General features: G+C 48.9%; 1 protein-coding gene across 1 annotated transcript in view; it reads left to right on the forward strand.

Annotated features, from left to right (window-relative positions):
* The window catches only part of PHLDB1 (pleckstrin homology like domain family B member 1), a 119,770-nt gene that overhangs the window by 49,722 nt on the left and 46,504 nt on the right, over nucleotides 1-23,544 (forward strand). Inside the window, exon 7 of the mRNA XM_077839655.1 lies at nucleotides 19,870-21,386. Coding sequence (XP_077695781.1) covers nucleotides 19,870-21,386 — 1,517 coding nt within the window. The remainder of the gene's footprint in view (nucleotides 1-19,869; nucleotides 21,387-23,544) is intronic.

Genomic DNA, 23,544 nt, shown 5'->3' on the forward strand with positions numbered 1-23,544 from the left:
GATGCTGGCAGACGTGGTACTGCATTGCTACACAGCAGCAGTTTATTGCCTTTTGGCAGCAGACAGTGCAGTATGACTGGTAGCCGTCATCAATGTAGTCCTGGTTGCTCTTTTAACCGGGTGCCTGGGCAAACATGGGAGTGACTCAGCCAGGTCATTTCCCTTGTTTCATCTCATGGCGATTCAGTCCTGCACTGTCTTTTAATCTGCAGCTAGCAGAAGATGATGGCCAGTAGTCATACTGCACTGTCTTCTGCCGAGCACCCAGGTGTTGACGATGGCTAGCAGTCGTACTGCACAGTCTGCTGCCAGCAAGATGTATAAAGATAGATGAAGTGGCTCAAAACAAGAAATAGATCAGATTTGTTTTGTATTCATTTTCTCCTCTCTCCCTTCCTCTGTGAAATCAACAGCCTGCTAAACCCAGTTTTGAGTTCTATCCTTGAGGGGGCCATTCAGTTTCTCACAAAGCCACCCCGTTTGTTGATTTTAATTCCCTGTAAGCCAACCCTATAAGCCATGTCGTCAGTTGCCCCTCCCTCCATCAGGACAACGGCAGACAATCGTTCCGCGCCTTTTTTCTGTGTAGGCGCCATACCACGGCAAGCATGGAGCCCGCTCAGATCACTTTGGCAATTAGGAGCACATTAAACACCACACGCATTATCCAGCAATATATGCAGCACCAGAACCTGGCAAAGCGATCCCGGGTGAGTAGGTGACGTCAGCGCGATGACGTGAGTGATGAGGACATGGACACAGATTTCTCTCAAAGCACAGGCCCTGGCAATGTGGGCATCATGGTGCTAACGGGGCAGGTTCATGCGGTGGAACGCCGATTCTGGGCTTGGGAAACAAGCACAGACTGGTGGGACCACATAGTGTTGCAGGTCTGGGACGATTCCCAGTGGCTGCGAAACTTTCGCATGCGTAAGGGCACTTTCATGGAACTTTGTGACTTGCTTTCCCCTGCCCTGAGGTGCAAGAATACCAAGATGAGAGCAGCCCTCACAGTTGAGAAGCGAGTGGCAATAGCCCTGTCGGAACTTGCAACGCCAGACAGCTACTGGTCAGTCGGGAATCAATTTGGAGTGGGCAAATCTACTGTGGGGGCTGCTGTGATGCAAGTAGCCAGCGCAATCAAAGATCTGCTGATATCAAGGGTAGTGACCCTGGGAAATGTGCAGGTCATAGTGGATGGCTTTGCTGCAAAGGGATTTCCTAACTGTCGTGGGGCCATAGATGGAACCCATATCCCTATCTTGGCACCGGAGCACCAAGCTGGCGAGTACATAAACCGCAAGGGGTACTTTTCAATAGTGCTGCAAGCAATGGTGGATCACGAGGGACGTTTCACCAACATCAACGTGGGATGGCCGGGAAAGGTACATGACGCTCGCATCTTCAGGAACTCTGGTCTGTTTCAAAAGCTGCAGGAAGGGACTTTATTCCCAAACCAGAAAATAACCTTTGGGGATGTTGAAATGCCTATAGTTATCCTTGGGGACCCAGCCTACCCCTTAATGCCATGGCTCATGAAGCCATACACAGGCAGCCTGGACAGCAGTCAGGAGCTGTTCATCTACAGGCTGAGCGAGTGAAGAATGGTGGTAGAATGTGCATTTGGACGTTTAAAAGCACACTGGCGCAGTTTACTGACTCGGTTACACCTCAGCGAAACCAATATTCCCACTGTTATTACTGCTTGCTGTGCGCTCCACAGTATCTGTGAGAGTAAGGGGGAGATGTTTATGGTGGGGTGGGAGGTTGAGGCAAATCGCCTGGCTGCTGGTTACGCACAGCCAGACACCAGGGCGGTTAGAAGAGCACAGGAGGACGCGGTGTGCATCAGAGAAGCTTTGAAAGCCAGTTTCATGACTGGACAGGCTACGGTGTGAAAGTTCTGTTTGTTTCTCCTTGATGAAACCCCCCGCCCCTTGGTTCACTCTACTTCCCTGTAAGCTAACCACCCTCCCCACCTCCCTTCGATCACCACTTGCAGAGGCAATAAAGTCATTGTTGCTTCACATTCATGCATTCATCACACAAATAGGGGGATAACTACCAAGGTAGTCCAGGAGGGATGAGATTGATGAGATTACTGGTTCTATGATGAGATTACTGGTTCTGTGGATGAAGGGAAAGCAGTGGATGTATTTTTTCTTGACTTTAGCAAAGCTTTTGACACAGTCTCCCACAGTATTCTTGTCAGCAAGTTAAAGAAGTATGGGCTGGATGAATGCACTATAAGGTGGGTAGAAAGTTGGCTAGATTGTCGGGCTCAACGGGTAGTGATCAATGGCTCCATGTCTAGTTGGCAGCCGGTGTCAAGTGGAGTGCCCCAGGGGTCGGTCCTGGGGCCGGTTTTGTTCAATATCTTCATAAATGATCTGGAGGATGGTGTGGATTGCACTCTCAGCAAATTTGTGGCTGATACTAAACTGGGAGGAGTGGTAGATATGCTGGAGGGCTGGGATAGGATACAGAGGGACCTAGACAAATTGGAGGATTGGGCCAAAAGAAATCTGATGAGGTTCAATAAGGATAAGTGCAGGGTCCTGCACTTAGGACGGAAGAACCCAATGCACCGCTACAGACTAGGGACCGAATGGCTAGGCAGCAGTTCTGCGGAAAAGGACCTAGGGGTGACAGTGGACGAGAAGCTGGATATGAGTCAGCAGTGTGCCCTTATTGCCAAGAAGGCCAATGGCATTTTGGGATGTATGAGTAGGGGCATAGCGAGCAGATCGAGGGACGTGATCGTCCCCCTCTATTCGACATTGGTGAGGCCTCATCTGGAGGACTATGTCCAGTTTTGGGCCCCACACTACAAGAAGGATGTGGATAAATTGGAGAGAGTCCAGCGAAGGGCAACAAAAATGAATAGGTGTCTGGAACACATGAGTTATGAGGAGAGGCTGAGGGAACTGGGATTGTTTAGTCTGCAGAAGAGAAGAATGAGGGGGGATTTGATAACTGCTTTCAACTACCTGAGAGGTAGTTCCAGAGAGGATGGTTCTAGACTATTCTCAGTGGTGGAAGAGGACAGGACAAGGAGTAATGGTCTCAAGTTGCAGTGGGGGAGGTTTAGGTTGGATATTAGGAAAAACTTTTTCACTAGGAGGGTGGTGAAACACTGGAATGCGTTACCTAGGGAGGTGGTGGAATCTCCTTCCTTAGAAGTTTTTAAGGTCAGGCTTGACAAAGCCCTGGCTGGGATGATTTAATTGGGGATTGGTCCTGCTTTGAGCAGGGGGTTGGACTAGATGACCTCCTGAGGTCCCTTCCAAACCTGATATTCTATGATTCTATGAGGGGTGGTGAAGGAGAGAAGCACCAGGAGGGGTGGTGGAGGAGGGAAGGACAAGGTCACACAGCACTTTAAAAGTTTAAAACTTTAAAACTTATTGAATGCCAGCCTTCTGTTGCTTGGGCAATCCTCTGGGGTGGAGTGGCTGGGTGGCCGGAGGCCCCCCCACCGCGTACTTGGGCGTCTGGGTGAGGAAGCTATGGAACTTGGGGAGGAGGGCGGTTGGTTATACAGGGGCTGTAGTGGCAGTCTGTGCTCCTGCTGCCTTTCCTGCAGCTCAACCATACACTGGTTTGATCCTCCAGCAGCCTCAGCATTGAATCCTGCCTCCTCTCATCACGCTGCCGCCACCTTTCAGCTTCAGCCCTCTCTTCAGCCCGCCACTTACTCTCTTCAGTTCACCACCTCTCCTCCCGGTCATTTTGTGCTTTCCTGCACTCTGACATTGTCTGCCTCCACGCATTCGTCTGTGCTCTGTCAGTGTGGGAGGGCAGCATGAGCTCAGAGAACATTTCATCACGAGTGCGTTTTTTTCTCCTTCTAATCTTCGCAAGCCTCTGAGAAGGAGAAGATCCTGTGATCCTTAAAACACATGCAGCTGGTGGAGAAAAAAAAAAAAAGGGACAGTGGTGTTTAAAAAGACATATTTTATAGAACAATGGGTACACTCTTTCACGGTTAACCTTGCTGTTAACATTACATACATAGCACATGTGCTTTCGTTACAAGGTCGCATTTTGCCTCCCCCCAGCACGTGGCTAGCCCCTTCCCCCTCCCCATGGCTAACAGCGGGGAACATTTCTGTTCAGCAATGGGCAAACAGCCCAGCAGGAATGGGCACCTCTGAGTGTCCCCTTAAGAAAAGCACCCTATTTCAACCAGGTGACCATGAATGATATCACTCTCCTGAGGATAACACAGAGAGATAAAGAACGGATATTGTTTGAACCCCAGCAAACATACATTGCAATGCTTTGTTCTACGATGATTCCCGAGTGCGTGCTACTGGCCTGGAGTGGTAAAGTGTCCTACCATGGTGGATGGAATAAGGCTGCCCTCCCCAGAAACCTTTTGCAAAGGCTTTGGGGGTATATCCAGGAGAGCCACGAATGCCAGGGCAAATTAATCATTAAACATACTTGCTTTTAAACCATGTATAGTATTTTAAAAGGTACACTCACCAGAGGTCCCTTCTCCGCCTGGCGGGTCCGGGAGGCAGCCTTGGGTGGGTTCAGGGAGTACTGGCTCCAGGTCCAGGGTGAGAAACAGTTCCTGGCTGTCGGGAAAAATGGTTTCTCCACTTGCTTGCTGTGAGCTATCTACAACCTCATCATCATCATCATTTTCCTCGTCCCCAAAACCTGCTTCCGTGTTGCCTCCATCTCCATTGAAGGAGTCAAACAACATGGCTGGGGTAGTGGTGGCTGAACCCCCTAAAATGGCATGCAGCTCATCATAGAAGCGGCATGTTTGGGGCTCGGACCCGGAGCGGCCGTTCGCCTCTCTGGTTTTCTGGTAGGCTTGCCTCAGCTCCTTAAGTTTCACGCAGCACTGCCTCTGTCCTTCATGCCCTGGGAGATTTTGACAAATGTTTTGGCATTTCAAAAACTGGAATGGAGTTCTGATAGCACGGATTCCTCTCCCCATACAGCGATCAGATCCTGTACCTCCCGTTCGGTCCATGCTGGAGCTCTTTTGCGATTCTGGGACTCCATCATGATCACTCTGCTGATGAGCTCTGCATGGTCACCTGCAGCTTGCCGCACTGGCCAAACAGGAAATTGAAATTCAAAAGTTCGCAGGCCTTTTCCTGTCTACCTGGCCAGTGCATCTGAGTTGAGAGTCCTGTCCAGAGTGGTCACAGTGGAGCACTCTGGGATAGCTCCCGGAGGCCAATACTGTCTAATTGCGTCCACAGTACCCCAAATTCGACCCAGCAAGGCCAATTTCAGCGCTAATCCCCTTCTCGGGGGTGGAGTAAGGAAATCGATTTTAAGAGCCCTTTAAGTCAAAAAAAGGGCTTCGTTGTGTGGACAAGTGCAGGGTTAAAATGATTTAATGCTGCTAAATTCGACCTCAACTCCTAGTGTAGACCAGGGCTGAGTCACATCAGAGTCCACCCCTTCCTGGGCAGTAAACTCCAAACAAACACAAAACCAAAACAATCCTCTATCCCCTGTGGGCTCAGCTCCTCAGCCCTCCTGGGCTCTGCTCAGTTTCCATCACTATTTTATAGAGCCCTGACTCGTGAGGCAGCTCTCCCTGGAGCCTCTAACCCAGGGGTTTCTGTGGGAGCCTCCTTCCAGATTCCCCTCTCCCCCAACTGAGCATCTCTTGACTTTTTATGAGCACCAGGTGCTCTCTAATTTAGTCACCTGACCCTTCAGCAGCTACTCCACCTTCGGGGCTGGGACCAGGCCCCATTAAAGGATGCTAACCCGATGACAGGGCCCGTGACCTTGCCTCCTTGTGAGACTTAACTCCTTACTGTTTGGAAAGCACTTTGAAGAGCTGAGTGGTTGGCAGTAAGGGGGAGGTCAAGCTGGAATCCTGTACCAGCAGTTTATAGCAGAGTGCATCCCTCCTCCCAAGCACCCATCATGGGCAAAGTACATCGATGAGGCACTGAGAAACCCTAGGGGTGTATTCTTGGTCCCATTGAGATTGCTAGCAGAGCCCTTGCTGATGTAAGTGGGGCCAGGATTTCACCCCAGGACTTGGTGTTGGGACACAGTTGGGAGCCTGGTGCGAGTCCCATGTGAAGATGTGTGGGGTAGGAGGGCATGTTCTATGTAAGAAATGCTGGCTGTGGTGAAGCACTGCTGGCTCTCCCTCCCTCCTGCGTTTTTTGTTTCTCAACATTGTAACCACGGAACCTGACCATGCGGTGTCTGGTTAAGCAGTACTGTCTGGGACGCTAGCCCCCACTGCTCATGAGGGAGCGGTGCTTATGTGGCTGAATGCCACCTGCCCCAGTTCACTCCACTTTAATAAATGAAACACACAGGCAGTTTGGCAGGCAAAGCTGCTATTTGCTCATGACATAAATGATCGTTATTGAAGTTTCGGTTAAAAACTCCATTACACTGAATGCAGATGTCACCCAGCACAGATACAGGGCCATCTTGAGAAAAGCCCTGCGTTAATTGGATCTCTCAGTTTAGACATACCAGCGTCCCCACTCCTGCCGAGGGCCATTGGGACACTGGACCCTGATAGAGGAGCTGTTAGGAGCTTTGTGTTTCCAGCTGGTGAAAAAAATCCCAGGGTTGGGGGCTGAAATGTTTCTAAAATGATCTCTCTGCTTGCTAAGAGATGCCTGCTATTTGCATGAATACGAATAGCATTTACTCTGGTTTGTGGCCTTTCCGTTCCTGCACCCACTGTTGACTCAGCTCAGCAACTGCACTTCTGTTTGTTAATTATTAATAGTTGTCTCCAAAGAGTTTAATTGTAGCAGCTCCTGAGCTGAACCCTTGGCTGAACACACAACCTGGCTGGCATTTCACACCAGCTCTCCTGGTCACAGGGCAGGTTCCAGAGACCTTCTAGCCCTCAGAACAGCATAAAACACAAGGTCATGAGCCTCATCTGATGTGTCTGGAGCTGGGTTGGGGAGCTGCAGGCAGCGCTTGTCTGTAAGGGCGAATAAATGTGAGATTCAAAGGCTGCTTCTTCAGCCCGGGGGTTCATTGTTACTTGCAACTTATTTTATTTAGTGTTTCTCTATGGAGTGCAAGTCTCCTTCACTTTCTGTGGCTGTTCTCCCCCTCTCCCACTGGCTATTGATGGGAGACTGGGCTAGATGGGCCTTGCTTTTATCCAGGCCAGTGTGCTGTTTCAACACACCTTCTCAGGCTGTGCAGAGCTTCCAGCGCCACTCCATACCTCCCCTGCAGCTCCTGGCATGGTGTTATGGCCAGGATGTTGCTGTGCTCTGGCTATTCCTGGTTGCCAGAATGACCCCTTGGGGCTATAGGCAGTCTTCAGACATAGGTCCCAGGAAGAGGAAGCACACAGGTAGGGCAAAGCCTTCTTTGCCCTTCTCCCCTGCTGTCCCTGCAAAGCCAGGACAGAATTTGGCCCACACTGTTTACCAAAGCTCACAAGAGAAGGGCTTCTTTTCTCTCTGCCCACCATACCTGTCCTTTGCGACCCACTCCCATCAGGAGAGGCTTGGGTTCTACTCCCTATGAATGAAGTATTGCAGGGACCTCAGATTCCTCATGCTGTGCAGTCACACACAGCCCCTAAACCCCAGGTGTCAGGGGACGGGAGCTTAATTCAGAATGACATCTTCCCCTTTGCAGACTATTAGCAGTCCCAATGGAAGTAAGCTCTTTCTCTGTTGCATCAGGGTTGTGTTTGTCTGGGACTGTAGAACAGAAGGCATTAGCTGTTTGCATGGAGGAATGGACAGCTGCAGCATCTCGGGCCCTGACTGCTGTCTGGGCCTGCATTGGCTGTATCAAACTAGCTAGGATGATGCACAAGGAGAGGAGATAGCCTATGTCACAAGCCTGGGAGATTACTGCCTGGGGTAGCTTGATACCCACTAGAGTGTGTGAGGGACCACATGCTGCTGTTAACCTGCTAGAGCAGCATGTGAGGGAAGGGAGCATGTGGAGCCAATTAGTGTGTCAGAGCTTCTGGAACCCCAGAACCCCCCCCCCCACCCCCACCAGGAGGGCCAAGAACCATGCCTGGGTAGAAATTGGAGAGGAGAGGTCTTACACTTTTCTTGGACAGCCTCAAGACTTTTCACTACGGCAATTTGGTCTGTGGCATAGAAGTATCCATTCCCTGCATACACAGAAGTCAGCCTAGGATGAGAGTGGGGAATTGTCACTGGTTCCCATTGGATACATCCAGCAGAGCCCTGTTCGATGTCAGCCGAGGGCTCCAGGCAGAACTGAATTCACTTTTCTTAAGTAATTTGATTTCTGTCCCTTTATTGCCTATGACTGCCTCTGCAGTGAGTGCTCGTTCTGAGGGGGCAGGTCCCAGCACTGCAGTCAGCCAGGGGGCCGTCTGGATTCTGGCTTGCTGTGGTTTCAACACCTGGAGATGCTTTTCAAAGGGAGCTAGTCCAGCTGGTCTGATTCACCTCTGAAAATGGTCTCCAATCTGAAGGCTGGTCCTCACCTATCCTGTAGCCAACTCTGCCCTGATGTTTTGAAGAGAGGGCTCTGCAATGTCCTTTGCTAGCATGTGTTTGTATTACTGATGACTGTTGATGGTGCTGGCCACTGGGGAGACATAGGGGCAGAATGGGTTGTATGAAGAGGAGGGCTTGGATAAAAATTGGTTGCTTAATTTTTTATCCAAAAAAAATGAGATTTTTGCATTTAAATTAGAAACAGGTTTATTTTTAAAAATAAAACTATTTAAATGTAAATGTGAAATTATGACCAGTCTACATTAAGGCCTAAACTTACTGTAATCTATTAAAATAATTTCAATTGAATAAAAAAATATTAAGCAGTACATATTTGCCGTGAAGTTTTGAAGAACTGGAAGTCACTGGCTAAGCACCTGGAACCAGAGTTTACTGAAGTGCTAAACCAGCTTTCAACAACAGTATCTTTTCTGCAGGAGCAAAGAAAATATTTTTTTCAGTTTATTCAACTATTTCAGTTCAATAACTAGTTCAGTCAAAGTTCAAAAACCAGTAGGAGTTGAAAAAGCAGAAAAACTTGTTTTCCTCCTTCAATCTATTAATAAAAACCAGGTATGAGAGGGCTGAGATTTACTAATTCTAAAATCTTGAAGACCAGAAAAATCGGTTCAATTCCCTAACTACTACTTTTATTTAATAAGTTAATTTTAAATGCAAAACATATTCTGTAAATCTTTTTTTTTATTTTATATCCAGCACATTTAAGGTAGTTTTTAATTAATAAAAACAAAATTAAAAAGCTGCTTTTGTGCATTTTTTACTGAATTTGAATTTCCATCCAAATTGTACCAAATCACAAGTAAAAAATTAATCATCATCTGGTTAACAAAAATTTAAAAAGTAAGAATCTGAATAAATATTTAAGCTATATGACTGCTTAAATAAATGTGTATAGATATAGCATATCCTCCTGGTTAGCAAAAAGAAGCAACAGATTTCAGTGTACAGGCTGTATTTAGTTGCAAATCAACATATTTTAATGTTTACCAACAATGAGAATCAACATCTCGTTATGAAAGTAACTAAAGTACAAAAGCAAAGCAAGATTAAAATCAGTTATTCAAATCAAGGTTTCCTGCATGCTGATTTAAATCATGATTAAAATTGGTGATTTAAATCACTTTGGTTTAAATCAATCCACCCTGCTGGGTCTTTTATGTCCTGCATAACCTGTGGGTATCGATGCCAGGCCCCTCTTGGGGGAAACTGGGAGATTCTTGGGCCGCCCCTGTGCTTCAGAGAATGTCTTGTTCTGACCCAGACATCCTGCTCAGCATCTTCCTGCATCCAGTGCCCTTGGAGATGGGGTATGCTGAGAATTTGCTGTCTCGAGATCAGTAGCGGGCAGGGCTCTTAAGGGCTTTCACTCTTAGGACAATCCAGCCACTTTGCCACCAGGAACGATTCCGATTCAGAGGTGTTGGCCTTTGCTGACTGCCCAGCCATCATTCGACCAAACCTGTGATGCTGCTTATTGTAGGCTGAGCATGTGGTGCAGACTCAGAAATTCCGTGACCCATCAGCCCCAGCACTTCCTTCCCTGCCACCCATAGCTAAATAACAGTGGAGCCAAGGCCATATGTACAGTTGGAGGAAGGAATTGACAGTCTAATAGGTCATACTGGCTGTAGAATGTCCGTGCCTGATCAGGTAAAGAATGTGAGCGAGGCCAAACAGCAAAAATTAAGATGTTTGTACACCAATGCGAGGAGCCTAGGTAACAAAGTGGAAGAACTAGAGCTACTGGTGCAGGAAGTGAAACCAGATATTATAGGGACAACAGAAACATGGTGGAATAGTAGTCATGACTGGACTATAGCTACGGAAGGATATGTGCTGTTTAGTAAAGACAGAAATAAGGGTAAAGGTGGTAGAGTAGTACTGTATATCAATGATGAGGTAGAATGTAAAGAAATAAGAAGCGATGGAATGGATAAGACAGAGTCTGTCTTGGCAAAAATCACATTGGGGAAGAAAACTACTAGAGCCTCCCCTGTGATAGTGCTTGGGGTGTGCTATAGACCACTGGGATCTAATTTGGTTAAGAATAGAGCCCTCTTTAATGTTTTTAATGAAGTAAATGCTAATGGAAACTGCGTGATCATGGGAGACTTTAACTTCCCAGATATAGACTGGAGGACAAGTGCTAGTAATAATAATAGGGCTCAGATTTTCCTAGATGCGATAACTGATGGATTCCTTCATCAAGTAGTTGCTGAACCTACTAGAGGGGATGCCATTTTGGATTTGGTTTTGGTGAGTAGTGAGAACCTCATAGAAGAAATGGTTGTAGGGGACGACCTTGGTTCACGTGATCATGAGCTAATTCAGTTCAAACTGAACAGCAGGATAAACAAATATAAATCTGCAACTAGGGTTTTTGATTTCAAAAGGGCTGACTTTCAAAAATTAAGGAAATTAGTTAGGGAAGTGGATTGGACTGAAGAATTTATGGCTCTAAAGGCAGAGGAGGCCTGGGATTACTTCAAGTCATAGCTGCAGAAGCTATCAGAAGCCTGCATCCCAAGAAAGGGGAAAAAATTCATAGGCAGGAGTTGTAGACCAAGCTGAATGAGCAAGCGTCTCAGAGAGGTGATTAAGAAAAAGCAGAAAGCATATAGGGAGTGGAAGATGGGAGGGATCAGCAAGGAAAGCTACCTAATTGAGGTCAGAACATGTAGGGATATGGTGAGAGAGGCTAAAAATCAAGTAGAGTTGGACCTTGCAAAGGGAATTAAAATCAATAGTAAAAGGTTCTATAGCCATATAAATAAGAAGAAAACAAAGAAAGAAGAAGTGGGACAGCTAAACACTGAGGATGGAGTGGAGGTTAAGGATAATCTAGGCATGGCCCAATATTTAAACAAATACTTTGCCTCAGTCTTTAATAAGGCTCATGAGGATCTTAGGAATAATGGTAGCATGACAAATGGGAATGAGGATATGGAGGTAGATATTACCATATCTGAGGTAGAAGCGAAACTCGAACAGCTTAATGGGACTAAATTGGGGGCCCCAGATAATCTTCATTCAAGAATATTAAAGGAATTGGCATATGAAATTGCAAGCCCATTAGCAAGAATTTTTAATGACTCTGTAAACTCAGGGGTTGTACCATATGACTGGAGAATTGCTAACATAGTTCCTATTTTTAAGAAAGGGAAAAAAAGTGATCCGGGTAACTACAGACCTGTTAGTTTGACATCTATAGTATGCAAGGTCTTGGAAAAAATTTTGAAGGAGAAAGTAGTTAAGGACATTGAGGTCAATGGTAAATGGGACAAAATACAATATGCTTTTACAAAAGGTAGATTGTGCCAAACCAACCTGATCTCCTTCTTTGAGAAAGTAACAGATTTTTTAGACAAAGGAAATGCAGTGGATCTAATTTACCTAGATTTCAGTAAGGCGTTTGATACCATGCCACATGGGGAATTATTAGTTAAATTGGAAAAGATGGGGATCAATATGAAAATGGAAAGGTGGATAAGGAATTGGTTAAAAGGGAGACTACAGCAGGTCATACTGAAAGGTGAACTGTCAGACTGGAGGGAGGTTATCAGTGGAGTTCCTCAGGGATCGGTTTTGGGACCAATCTTATTTAATCTTTTTATTACTGACCTCGGCACAAAAAGTGGGAGTGTGCTAATAAAGTTTGTGGATGATACAAAGCTGGGAGGTATTGCCAATTTAGAGAAGGACCAGGATATCATACAGGAGGATCTGGATGACCTTGTAAACTGGAGTAATAGTAATAGGATGAAATTTAATAGTGAGAAGTGTAAGGTTATGCATTTAGGGATTAATAACAAGAATTTTAGTTATAAGCTGGGGACGCATCAATTAGAAGTAACGAAGGAGGAGAAGGACCTTGGAATATTGGTTGACCACAGGGTGACTATGAGCAGCCAATGTGATATGGCCGTGAAAAAAGCTAATGCGGTCTTGGGATGCATCAGGCGAGGTATTTCCAGTAGAGATAAGGAGGTGTTAGTACCGTTATACAAGGCACTGGTGAGACCTCACCTGGAATACTGTGTGCAGTTCTGGTCTCCCGTGTTTAAGAAGGATGAATTCAAACTGGAACAGGTACAGAGAAGGGCTACTAGGATGATCCGAGGAATGGAAAACCTGTCTTACGAGAGGAGACTCAAGGAGCTTGGCTCGTTTAGCCTAACCAAAAGAAGGCTGAGGGGAGATAGGATTGCTCTCTGTAAATATACCAGAGGGATAAATACCGGAGAGGGAGAGAAATTATTTAAGCTCAGTACCAATGTGGACACAAGAACAAATGGATATAAACTGGCCATCGGGAAGTTTAGACTTGAAATTAGACGAAGTTTTCTAACCATCAGAGGAGTGAAGTTCTGGAATAAGTTTATGGAGGAGATGGTATGATGGGATAGTATGATTTTGGCAATTAATTGATCTATAACTATTCATAGTAAATAGGCCCAATGGCTTGTGGTGGGATGTTAGATGGGGTGGGATCTGAGTTACTACAGAGAATTCTTTCCTGGGTATCTGGCTGGTGAATCTTGCCCACATGCTCAGGGTTCAGCTGATCGCCATATTTGGGGTTGGGAAGGAATTTTCCTCCAGGGCAGACTGGAAGAGGCCCTGGGGGTTTTTCGCCTTCCTCTGTAGCATGGGGCGTGCCACTTGCTGGAGGAATCTCTGCACCTTGAAGTCTTTAAACCATGATTTGAGGACTTCAATGGCTCAGACATAGGTGACAGGTTTATTGCAGGAGTGGGTGGGCGAGATTCTGTGGCCTGCATTGTGCAGGAGGTCAGACTAGATGATCATAATGGTCCCTTCTGACCTTAATATCTGTGAGTCTGAGACACAGTTTTATTCAATGAGCTTTTATTGGCAGGACAGGCTGTATAAGTGTTTTATTGGCACGACAGGCTGTATAAGTGTTGGCAAATCTTCAGACCAAGTGCACATTGGGATCTTCAGACCAAGTGCACATTGTTATTATAAAAAGAAAAGGAGTACCTGTGGCACCTTAGAGACTAACCAATTTATTTGAGCATAAGCTTTTTTTATTTTAAAAAAATATATATTAAAAAAAAAAAAAGGCCTAGGTTGCTGAGGTCTTTGCCGGGCAGGACTGCTCCCCTCAGGATGGGATCACTCCCAGCATCTGGGGCTTGATCTCCCAGGGCCAGGCGTGTGTCATTCCTCAGCTGGTGGCAGGTGGCTCTGCTGTGTTGTTCTGTCTCCCATGGTCAGGTGCAGATTTTCCTTGTCCCTCTGCAATGAGATCTCTCTTATGATTCTGGGTTTTTGAGGAAATCTCTTCCTTGCACTCCCTCATATTTAGGATGTTGGATGGAAAGTGTCTGTGTCTCAGTCTCTCCTCTGTCCTGCTAACTGCACAGTTGCTTCTTTCTGGGTTCTGACCATGCCTTGTGGCTCACAGTTTGCACCTGGTTCTCAATTTGATGGGAGTCTGCCTTTGTTTTACCCATGTCACTATGGCAAAATATTATCTGGTGTGACTTTTCTGGGCAGGGACCTGGCACAGTCCAGCTTGTTGCTGTTCTTGATTTGTTCTTCCCAGTGACAGGTGTGTTGCTGTTTTAAGCATTGGTCGATCACACAAGCTGAAACAAAAGGCCGGTGCTTCCAGATGAAAAGCACAGAGAATTCGGTGTGTGTTTGAGGTATGGAGATCCCTGTGCGTGTGCTGCAAGAGAATTTGGAGTCCTGTCAGGCTGTTGCTTGCTGGTGGTTACCTGAATGGGGCAAGCTGACTGGCACAGAGGGAATTACTAAGGGAAAGTTGGTGTCAGGTTTTCTTGGCCTGCCTGTTGCAAATGGGAAGTGCTGTCTTTGCTATGTGGCTTCTGTCTCTGTTCCCTTTCTTGTTCAGTCATTTGCATTGTCTCTTGATTTAGGAATACTTGACTGAATTAAATAGACTTGCAGGTCTCTGCTCCAGGTGATGAGAGTTCAGGGTCAAGACTCGTGGGTTCTGTTCCCAGCTCTGTCACTGCCTCGCACTGTGACCTTGGGCAAGTCACTTACACAGGTACAGAATAGAGCTTATGATACAAGGGTTGTGAGGCTGCAGGATGTCTGTGAAGTGCTTTGGGATCTTCAGACCAAGTGCACATTGTTATTATAAAAAGAAAAGGAGTACCTGTGGCACCTTAGAGACTAACCAATTTATTTGAGCATAAGCTTTCGTGAGCTACACACGAAAGCTTATGCTCAAATAAATTGGTTAGTCTCTAAGGTGCCACAGGTACTCCTTTTCTTTTTGCAAATACAAACTAACACGGCTGCTACTCTGAAACCAATTGTTATTATAATAACCAATTTACTCCTATGAAATAATTCCGCAGGCAGATGTGGTCAGGAATCTTGTATCTGCGGAAGAGCTGATTTAATGGAAATAAATTGAGCTTTGGTCTGCCTGGAACTGATGAGCAGATTAACCTGCCAATCAATCTCTTCTCTTACAGTAACTGGCCATGAGACCATGGCTTTGCCCATTAATTCAGCACTCACTGTGAGCCACTCGTGCCGGGAGTCTGTCTAGTCTTCCAGAAAGCCAGACAATAAGTGCCCCTGATTGGGTTATTGCTCTGGCAGTATTATTACTGCTTCTCCGTCCTTCCCCTTCATGATTCTTTTCATTTATTAAAGGGGAAAAAACCCAGCCACTCTCAATCCCGGCTGTGATCTAACCGTGTCTGACAAATGCTGCAGGCCAGAGCAATCTGGTTTCAGCTTGACATTTATGTGGCTTCAAACAAGAGCAATACTTTCTCCAGGAAGCCAGTCAGCTGCCTTCTGCCAGCTCAGACAAGTAGTTGGGCATTGGCCATCCAGGGGGCCCAGCTAGCTCTGCAAGCAGAAATTGGCGCCCCGCAGGTGAGTGCCGTCACCCCCCTCTGTAGAGCCTGGGATGATGTGGCACTACAAGGGGAAGGGATTAGCTCAGGGTCACACAGTAGGTGAGTGGCAGAGCCAGGAATAGAACCTAGGAGCACTTGAGTCAGGCATCCTGATCTAACCACTTGACCTTGTTGTCTCCACAGCTAGAATGACTCGAGTAGCTGTTATTGGCCCTGTAGAAGTCGGGTGGAGACAGGAAGGTTGGTCTGTCCATCATTTGGGTATCAGCAGGCAGTCGATGGCTTGTGTGTTTAGAGGGGATGCACCCTAGAAGCTTGTGACCTAGTTGGCTGTTTGTTTCCCTCTGCTGTGGTTGCTGGTTGCTGCTGGGAGCGTTAGAGTTGGAAAGGTGCCCTGAGGTTGTGGCTTAATTAATTGGTGTTTGCAAAGTGTTTGGAGATGCTCTGAGGAAGGGTATAGCAGCACAGAGTGATGGTGCTGCTGCTGCTTTTGGAGGTGGCTCTGCCCTTGGAGGGAGCTGCCTCCAGACGTGGCTCACCCCAACCCCAGAAAAGTGTGTATGGGAAGGGGGAGCTGGTACTCAGGAGGTGCAGAGGCACTTGGCAGCTTTTGACCAGCTCACATGTGCAGTGTTTGCTCAAAAGGAGGGAAGACGTCTAAACTCACCTGCTGATGCGGGTCTATCCTGGGGATGAGCTTAAAGGGTTAATTGAGTGTATTGCTTCTCAGAGCCTGTGTAGCTGTGGGGAGCGCGGGTTCTATGAGGTCAACATTTGGGACCTTGAGATACTGTGCCATGGATAGTTCTTGCTTGGCGTACGGGGCCAGTTTAATGGGAGCCAGAAGCTTCAATCCACCTTGCAGTTTATTGAGCAAGGAGCTGATAACCACACACCTGTTTAGCAAAGGAATTGGCCATTTGCCACCTGCTGAGATCCCTAGGGTCCTGAGGCATTGGGGGCCAACACAACTTCAGCTTTAGGGGTTTTGGTGGGGGGGGTGTTAGTTCAGATCCAAGCGGCAGGAACTGTGGGGGGAGCCGCTTTGCATTTATCCCCCATGTCCTGAGGCAAGTGTGTCCTGGTCTGGTTTATGGCTGACACATGGTCCCTCCCCCAGCTCAGCCTGCTTGTCCCTGTTTAGAGATGTGTTGTATAGTTCAAACTCTAGAGCCCGGGCAAACGTTATGGCAGCAGCTGGCTCCATGCTGGTTAGTTAAATTGTTTCTAAGGGACATTCAATCAAATAATATAATTATCTTCCCCTTTCCCCCCCCTTATTGTCCCTGAAACTCTTTAAATCCCCAAGACAAGCCCCCAGAGGCCCCATCCCCAAATCCCACCCAGGGAGCAGCTGCCCCTCCCTCCGGTCTGCCTGATTTCTGATTTTGCAGATCTTACATGTTCTTCCTTCCCCTGTCCCTGATTGCAGCTGGGGAAGGAAAGGGAGTGTTGACTCTGGGCCTCAGAGAAGCAGGGGATAGTGACATTTTAGCTGGGAGAGTGAAACTGGAAGTGCTCTGCACCCTGGCTGCTGCTGTAGTGGGAGTGGGAGGCAGATGCTCAACCACATAACAGATCTAGAGTTGGCTCTCATTTGCTGCATCTCCCTCCCTTCCCTGCACTGCGGGTTCAGTTTTGTCTACAAGACTCCAGAGAAAAAGACAGGCAGCCCCAGGGACTGATTATTATGTGAACAGGGAAGACACAACAGCCAGTTCCATCTCTGTAGGAGGAGGTGAGGTATGTGCAGCTGCTCCCTGCCCACAGGCAGAGCCAGAAAGAGGATGCATTAGCATCACAGGGCTTTGCAGCCTGTGTGCTGGAAAGAGCTATCAAAAGTCACTTGCCTGGGCAATAGGGCTAGTGGGACCCCCGGATAGTTACTGGAATATAATCCCCACGCACCTGAACTCCACGGAGATGATCAGCATGGAAGATCACAACGCTTCATAAGGGCAGGGCTTAACCTGAACCCCAGGGGCAGTAGGGCAGGGTGGGGGGGACAGTTCAGCACAGGGCCAGCCCTGTGTGTTTGAGTTTCACAAATGAAAAGCTCCAGTAGAGGGTCCAGGACCGGTTACTAAAGCAGCTGTTCTGTACAAAGTAGCTCCAGGCAGGAGATGAAAAAGACTCTTGTATCTGACTGAAGCTGCAGGAGGAATTTAAGGAAGTGGAATTTAGCTAGGTCAGTTGTTAATATTCCTTTTCTTCTGAGATGTGTCCTGGTCTCCTACTGGCCCCAGGTAGTCAGGGCCTCTGCTTGGGTCACATCCAGAAGATGGCACATGCACAGCCCCACGCTGAGGCACTGGCTTGGAGAAGAGCACTCACAGGAGCATGGACATTGCCAGGCTGGCTCAGACTGTGTATCTTTCTAGTGCAGGGGTTCTCAAACTGAGGGTCAGGACCCCTCAGGGGGTTGTGAGGTTATTATGTGGGGGGTCGCTAGCTGTTAGCCTCCACCCCAAACCCCACTTTGCCTCCAGCATTTATAATGGTGTTAAATATATAAAAAAAGTGTTTTTAATTTATAAGGGGGGTCGCACTTAGAAGCTTGCTATGTGAAAGGGGTCACCAGTACAAAAGTTAGAGACTCACTGTTCTAGTGCTTCCTCTCCTCTCCCCTCCCAAAGAGGCCAGTCCCAGCTGCCGCAGTGAATGTATCCCTCTAATGGCTAAGTATGGAATAGCCTGGCTATAGGAAAATGTCTTCTGAAACCTAGTCCTCATGCTTAGAAACTGAAGGGTTACTTTCCCTTATCCTGTCTAATGGAGCTGTGGCTGTTCCCCTTTGCATTGCTGGCACCACTTCCTACAATGCCGAGCATTCCAGCCAGCATGCATATGCAGCACACACCTGCAGCGTGGCTCCGGCCTCCTCCAGAATGCAAAGTGCTAGTTCCGAGCAATTAGAACTTCCAAGGGGTATCCTGTAATGTGGGAAGTGAGGAGAGGAGGAGGAGGATTGGCAGGTGGAAATCTCTTGTGTGGGCACCTCCTACTGGCAGCTTCCTGCTGCAATGTTTCCTGTGGGAGAGGACAGTGATTTGACACTGGCTCCTGTCCCTTCCCTGTAGTGAGGTTGGCTGTGGTAGCAGTAAATAGCGGTTCCCTATCAATGGCTCCATGTCTAGTTGGCAGCCGGTATCAAGCGGAGTGCCCCAAGGGTTGGTCCTGGGGCCGGTTTTGTTCAATATCTTCATCAATGATCTGGAGGATGGCGTGGACTGAACCTTCGGCAAGTTTGCAGATGACCCTAAACTGGGAGGAGAGGTAGATACGATGGAGGGTAGGGATAGGATACAGAGGGACCTAGACAAATTAGAGGATTGGCCAAAAGAAATCTGATGAGGTTCAACAAAGACAAGTGCAGAGTCCTGCACTTAGGACAGAAGAATCCCATGCACCTCTACAGACTAGGGACCGAATGACTAGGCAGCAGTTCTGCAGAAACGGACCTAGGGGTTACAGTGGACGAGAAGCTGGATATGAGTCAACAGTGTGCCCTTGTTGCCAAGAAGGCTAACGGCATTTTGGGCTGTATAAGTAGGAGCACTGCCAGCAGATGGAGGGACGTGATCGTTCCCCTCTATTTGACATTGGTGAGGCCTCATCTGGAGTCCTGTGTCCAGTTTTGGGCTCCACACTACAAGAAGGATGTGGAAAAATTGGAACGCGTCCTACGGAGGGCAACAAAAATGATCACGGGGCTGGAGCAAATGACTTATGAGGAGAGGCTGAGGGAACTGGGATTGTTTAGTCTGCAGAAGAGAAGAATGAGGGGGGATTTGATAGCTGCTTTCAACTACCCAAAAGGGGGTTCCAAAGAGGTTGGATCTAGACTGTTCTCCGTGGTAACAGATGACAGAACGAGGAGCAATGGTGTCAAGTTGCAGGGGGGGAGGTTTAGGTTGGATATTAGGAAACACTATTTCACTAGAAGGGTTGTGAAGCACTGGAATGGGTTACCTAGGGAGGTGATGGAATCTCCTTCCTTAGAGGTTTTTAAGATCAGGCTTGACAAAGCCCTGGCTGGGATGATTTAGTTGGGGATTGGTTCTGCTTTGAGCAGGGGGTTGGACTAGATGACCTCCTGAGGTCCCTTCCAACCCTGATATTCTATGATTCTGTTATATAGAGGAGAGGTAGGTAGGTCCAGAGACCGAGGCCAGACTGATCCACCAGGCTTTGGTGGCCATTGGTTCCTCCATCGCCAGCCTTTTGGAGAGCAGGCCCTGCGTTGTCGTCTTTCCCCTAGAGTCTCCAGAACTGACTTGCAGCTGGGGTTTTGTGGGACAGTGCTTGGGCCGTCCTGCCTTAGAAACGGGCCGTTTGCCTCATGTGGAGCAGGGGTTGAATGTTTGCTCCCTGGCACATGTTGGTTCTGGCCTGTCTCTGCCCACTTGGCCTGGTTGAGTGGAGGGGTTTGGCATGGGTTGGGCTGTGAGGTTAATGGTGCTGTCTCCTTGGCTAACATGTGCTCCTGTCTCTCCCTCTGGCAGAATCGGAGAGTCTAGTGAATGGCAACCACCAGCTGTCTCTGAATGATATCCATAAGGGGCAGGGAGTGAGGCCCCGGCCCAGCCACAGCTCCCTGGTCAGCTCCATCGAGAAGGACCTGCAAGACATCATGGACTCTTTGGTGATGGAGGACTCGAGCTCTTCCAGAAAAAAGCTCTCTGCCAATGTCCAGTCCCCTGTGTCCTCAGTGGTGAATGGTGGCGGGCACTACTTCTTGTCCCCACCCTTGAGCCCTGGGGCCATGTCTGTGGGCTCCAGCTATGACAACGCATCACCACCCTTCTCCCCGCTTTCATCCCCAGCCAGCAGTGGCAGCTACACTAGTCACTCTCCCAGTAGCCAGGAGCACGGACCGCCCATCCCCCCAGTGGTGCCAGTGCGATCTTCCAGCTACAACCATGCAATGCAGCCCCCACAGCAGCGGCCACTTCCACCTCTATGTGGGGGCTCCAGCCTGGACTTGAGGAACAGCACCATGGACACAAGTGAGACACAACTTGCAGAGAGTCCCAAGATGCAGAGGAGGGCAGTGCATGGCATTCCCCTGAGCCCCACGCCTGGCCAGAGAGCCCTGCACCCTGAAGGCCCTGGGCTTTCAGCCTTTTCCAGTACCCGGAGAGCTGTTGAGAGCGCACAGGTGGGCCATCCTAACCAGCACATGCCCCCGGTGTCTGTAAGCCTGAGCGACTATGTAACAGGGAGCCCCCAGGCTCAGCCTACCAGCAGCCCCCGGCTGGCACCCAAATTTCAGTCACCATCTGCTCAGAGGTTGAAAATGGTAGCTCTTCAAGAGCGCCCACCCAGCCCCTTTAGGGAGGGCAGGGAGCCCCCTGGTATTGACAGGCACCTGGCCTCCAGCCCCTCCCGGCAGGTGTTGGCAAGAGTCTTCCAGCCCCTGGAGACTGCGGGTTTCATCCACATCAATCAGGACAGCCGCTCTCTGCAGCCCCCTGAGAGTCCCAGAATGAGCAGAAGGAGCGTGGAGAGCATGAGGGACTTGCCTCCCCTCAGCCCTTCCCTGTCTCGCCGGGCAGCACCGCTGCCCTCTGCCTTGTCTCCCCAAGCAAGGACCCCCCAAGAAAGTCCCTCTCAACAGACCAAGCTGGCCAAGGAGGTTCCTGAGAGCCCTCGCATCCGGCGCAAGGCAGTCAGGCCCCTGGAGAGGCATGAAGACTTCTCCTCCTCCTCCTCCTTGACGGGAAAGAATTTGAGAACCAGGAGCCCCTCACCCATCTTCCAGTCAGAACTTACTTCCCAGCATAAGCCCAGCTTCGGCATCACCCTCAGCCCTGCATACAGCCTGGGGTCGCTGGTCATGCCCTCACCCCGTCAGAGCCCCCGGGCACAGAGGAAGCTGTCAGGAGATCTGCGGCTGCCTGTGAGTACAAGGGAGCGCAAAAACAGCATCACTGAGATCAGTGACAATGAGGATGACCTGCTAGAGTATCACCGACGGCAGCGCGAGGAGCGGCTGCGTGAGCAGGAGATGGAACGCCTGGTGAGAGGCATGGCATGCCATGGGGACAGGATGGGACGGGGCCTGGTGAGGGGTAGGGCATGGCACGGAAATGGGGCCTGGTAAGGAGTTGGAGATGGGGCATAGCTGGGGAAGCGCTACAGATAGATGTGGAGTTCTAGGGCAAGGGGGAGCACTGGATGTTGAGGGAGAAGTGAGGTCTTCTTTAGTCCACGCTCGTTGATACTGTTGCCCATTCTGAAGAGCACAGGTAGCACCACAGTGGGTGAAGCACTGGATGTTTAGGAATATCCGGTTTATCCAAGACCCTTGCAGCAGCTGGGAAGAGGCTCTTGATGTTGCTGGAACTGGTTGCTGTGATGCTGGCTAGGTTGCTTTGACTTAGACCAAGGTAGATCAGGTCTCAGGGCATCAGTTGGTCATTGAGAGGGTCAGAAAGGAGCCGCCATCCCACGTGGTACTGTTGGCCGGCTGCATGCTGGGCTGTTTTGCCTCCCCTCTGTGCACCATGGGAGGCAGGACACCAAACTACCTGGGTACGTGGCCTGAGCTGTGCTGGTCAATCCATTCCCTGTGGGATTTGATTCCTGGGTCCTTTCTGCCCTGCCCACTTCAGATTCACATGCTGTATACAAGTGGCTGCATCCTCCCACAGCTGGGGCAGCAGTGGTAGGAGCTGCCCCACTCATTAGTCTGCTGAGCAGCTGGGTGAGACTCTGCATGTGATCCTTGCCTGCTTTCCTCAGCACAGCATCCTCAGCTGAGGAGTTAATGTGCTGCATCTCTGACCTTCATTCCTCACAGCTGTAAGCTCAGATGCTATCATCTGCTGACTGTATCCTGGGCCCCTCCAGTTTCACATCATGTCTGGCAAGTTCGCTGGAGCCCTGGGGGCTGCTGTCGCCCTTGTTCCCTGTCAGAGCGGTGTTTGCTGAGAGTGAGACACTGGCTGCAGTGACCCCTTTTCCCTCCCCCTCTGTTCCAGCTGGCATGCTGCTTTATAGGAGCAATAGCACTGCAATTCCTGCTATAACGCCCATTACACATCCGTGGCAGGGGGCATAATTAGTGGTCATAGTAAGGTACTTACTGGTGAGCCCCAGGCTTGTAGCTTGCTACAGAGCCTGGAAAGCTCTTGCCTTGTGTACATGACCTACAGGCCCCCTGACACCCTCAAATGCCTAGCAGGGATTTGTGAAGGGGAGGCAGGAAGCCAACCACAGTGCCCTCCACAGGCCCAGCCGATCCCTCAGATAGGGGAGAGAGCGGCTCTGCTGATGGCCGAGGGGCTTGTGGCATTGGCTACTGGGTTGCTTTGGCCTTGCACAGTCTCCAGGATGCATAGGGTCTGGGATCCTCCTTGTTCTGGAGCAGTTGCCAAGCCCTCCCCTTAGTCTGACTCTGCCTTGTGCTTGCACACACTGCTGTGGGCCTGACCCTGCTGTGCCACATACTGGTACGCAGAGCACACGGCACTGGAAGGTGTATACATCATTGGAGAGCTCTCTAGTCTCTCCACTCACCTCACTGGCACTATACGTTCTTGCTGTCACAGTGACCTGGGATTTTTTATACCCTCGGTGATGTTTTGAGTTTAACTCTTTCGAAGCCCAGACCTGCACCCAGATACCAGGGAGCCAGGCAGTTGGAATAAGGGCTTGTGTATTCTTGCAAAGGGCTTTGGAATTTTACTGTTTTCAAACTGCTGTGCATTTTGCTGCAGTTACTAGCAGCTGCATACCAATAATGTGCATAGGCCTCTGAGTATCTGGACTCCTTGCTTATCTGGAGAGATTACCACAAGGAGCAGCACTTGAGCCTCCCTTCTGAATACAGATAACTGGATTATGCAGAAGCCAATATGCAATTAACTATCATAATAGGACAGGGAACCTAATGGATTCAAGTCAGGACAGTGCTGGCAGGTCATGTAGCTAAATGATGTGCATTTATATGGGGTGAACTGTAAATCTGCAGAGCCTGTGGGTTGTATTATTGAGTCTCCATGTACAGGGTGGGGTGTGAGCCTACAGGGTATTGACTGGCAGAGTCTGGCCTGTGTGTATAAGACTTTGAGGCCTCTTCTCTAAATGTAGGCCCTCAGGATTTGACCGTATGCTCTCTGGGGGATGCCAGACTGGTACTCCAGCTTCCTGCCAAAGTAGTTAGCTGCCTGGGC

The sequence above is a fragment of the Eretmochelys imbricata genome, chromosome 22, assembly GCF_965152235.1.
Source record: "Eretmochelys imbricata isolate rEreImb1 chromosome 22, rEreImb1.hap1, whole genome shotgun sequence".
NCBI classification, from domain to species: domain Eukaryota; kingdom Metazoa; phylum Chordata; order Testudines; family Cheloniidae; genus Eretmochelys; species Eretmochelys imbricata.